This window comes from Lipotes vexillifer, unplaced genomic scaffold, assembly GCF_000442215.2.
Source record: "Lipotes vexillifer unplaced genomic scaffold, Lipotes_vexillifer_v1.1 scaffold263, whole genome shotgun sequence".
NCBI classification, from domain to species: domain Eukaryota; kingdom Metazoa; phylum Chordata; class Mammalia; order Artiodactyla; family Lipotidae; genus Lipotes; species Lipotes vexillifer.
In genome coordinates this window covers 3,010,198-3,012,536 of record NW_006796752.1, presented here as the reverse complement: position 1 = coordinate 3,012,536, position 2,339 = coordinate 3,010,198, and the positions used below count along the sequence as shown (strand labels likewise).

General features: G+C 52.1%; 1 protein-coding gene across 1 annotated transcript in view; it reads left to right on the top strand.

Annotated features, from left to right (window-relative positions):
* MAP6D1 (MAP6 domain containing 1) overlaps window positions 1-983 on the top strand; it is a 6,329-nt gene extending 5,346 nt beyond the window's left edge. The window contains exons 2-3 of the mRNA XM_007468930.1: window positions 206-323; window positions 903-983. Coding sequence (XP_007468992.1) covers window positions 206-323; window positions 903-983 — 199 coding nt within the window. The remainder of the gene's footprint in view (window positions 1-205; window positions 324-902) is intronic.
* Window positions 984-2,339: the final 1,356 nt, after the last annotated feature.

Sequence of the window (2,339 nt, the reverse complement as noted above, 5' to 3'; positions counted from 1 at the left end):
TCCTGCTGGAGCTGTCTGGGGTACACTTCGTCTGCTAGTTCTGCCTTTGTAAGGGGAGAAAGGAACATCTGCAGCCAAAGCAGCATCTCAGCAGTGGACATTGGTCAGGAATATTCCAGAAGCACAGGGCAAGGGCCGAGGCCTCTGAGGGGTCAGGGGAAGGGATGGGTGACCCTGTGCAAGGTTGTGATGTGTTCTGTTCCAGACAGGAATTCCAGGCTTGGACTGGAGTGAAGCCATCGAGATCCACAAAGGTGAAACCCGCCACAGTCATCACAACCCACAGCTCTGGATGGGACAGCAGCCCCGGGGCTGGCTTCCAGGTCAGTCCGAAGCTGGTGCTGCAGGGCGAGGGGCTGGGTGCCTGGCTGCAGGGGGTGTGAGGACAGAGGCTTTTCTTCCAGGTTAGGGACTAGGAGTCAGGTTTGGGTGGTGTAGGATGGCATTATGCCAGGGACAGTGGTGTCTCAGCACCCAGTTGTCACTCGCGAACAGAAAGCCAAGGTGCTGCTTTGTCGTTAGCCACACGTGTGTCCCCCTAGTGCTGACTTCTCTGGGGAGCAGGGTGTCCCCTCCCTTCTAAATCCCAATCTTACCCTTGGCCACTGAGCCCTAGTGACAAGTTGTCCAGGCCCTGGCGTTCATGTAAGGAGGAGCTGGAAGGGAGGTGGGGCTGTTCAGCTTCCTGACTCAACCCAAAAGAGGCTTCAGGGAGAAACGAAGGTCCACGTGCTCCATCTGGCCAATGTCCACTAACACAGGAACCCTGCGTTAACTGCAGACCCTTCAGGTTAGCAGTCCCAACTCTCAAGGACAAAGAGGGGACTTTTTTCCTGGAGCTGTGGGGAGGGGGAAAGTCGAGGGAAAGGCCCGCTGATCTGTGGCCACATTTCATTTTCCAGGTCCCTGAGGTGAGGAGGAAGTTCGCCCCTAACCCCTCAGCCATCTTTCAGGCCTCAGCTCCCCGGATCCTCAACGTGTGATTGCCCACAGAAAGGAGCGAGCAGCCCCAGAGGATCAGGACCCGCTGCGCAGGGACTGGGTGAGGTCTCAGGACCAGATGGCCCCTGCTGTCAGAGAGGGAGGGTCCTCCGTTCTCACCGTGGGGCACTACTTCCTCTGCGAGCTGCACGAGGCTGCGGGCAGAACGAGGCACAGAGGGACACGGCACCACCCGGCCCAGCTCTGGGCCTCAGAGACGTATGCGGAAGGCTTCAGATCTTTCTTAATTGCCTCTTTTGGCCACCCTTCATTTTTTAAATCTGAAGAACTTGATCAATTCTACTGTGAACTGAATTGGTCGTTGGGGGCTGAGGAATATGGACATAACAGGTCCTTGAAAGATCCAGTAATGTCCACGTTGTTGTTTTCGCAGGCTGCATGATAATTTTATAACCCGGGGTAACCCAAGGTGGTGTCCTTGGATAGTCCCACCAACGGCCCCACATGTTCAGGCTGTAGAAGAAATCTTAGGTTATCACCTGCATGTGACTCATGATGATGCTAAGTAACCACGAAGAAGTTTCCCAGAGAAGCAGAATATCAATCATAGGGCTTCAGTTTTAAAGACAATTTCTTTATGGCCAAGATGACCCCGGTTTTAACAAAACATTTCTTGGGATGAGTGAAGTACTGAGTGAACGACATTTACCTTAGTATTACTGACTCCAGTTTTGTTCCCTTAATGTACTGATGACTAGATGGGAACTACTATACTAAGGACTGGGAGCTTCTTTGGGAGAAGGGTGGCATTAGCTTCATTCCCTGAAAGACCTGAAAACGTCATCTCATTACAGGGAGCTCACTAGCTGTTGAGGCAGCTCATTCTGTTTTTGGAAGGCCCTCTCTTTTCTTGACAAATTCCAGCCAGTGCAGCCACCTGGAACTAGCCTGGTCCCCTCTGCACAGCAGCCCTCGAAACATTTGAAGGAGTTTGTGTTCCTTGTAGAGATTAGAGGCACAAGCTAAGGACAGTTTCGGTAAGGAAGCTCAAGGATTTCCCTTTGGATCTTTACCCCTTTCCAGCCCTCAGGTGGCCAGATGAGCATTTACTTTCACCACAGGAGGTGGCATTCAGGTTTTAGAAGCAGCTCAGAGTGGAGGCGGAGCCCTGTTTACAGCTCAGGCTGCGAGGCGCCCTCAGTCCCCTCAGAGGTGCTAGCTCCCAGCTCTGGCACATTTCCAGCAAAGGAAATGCTGAAAGAATCATTTTAAAGGGAAAAGCAAAACCATATGCTTACACAAAGGGTTCTGTTATTTCAGACTTCATTGGTTTGCATGTTAGATGCTTCTAAGAGACTGCGTGCTGGGCATTCTGTGAGAAGCAAACAGATTAATGG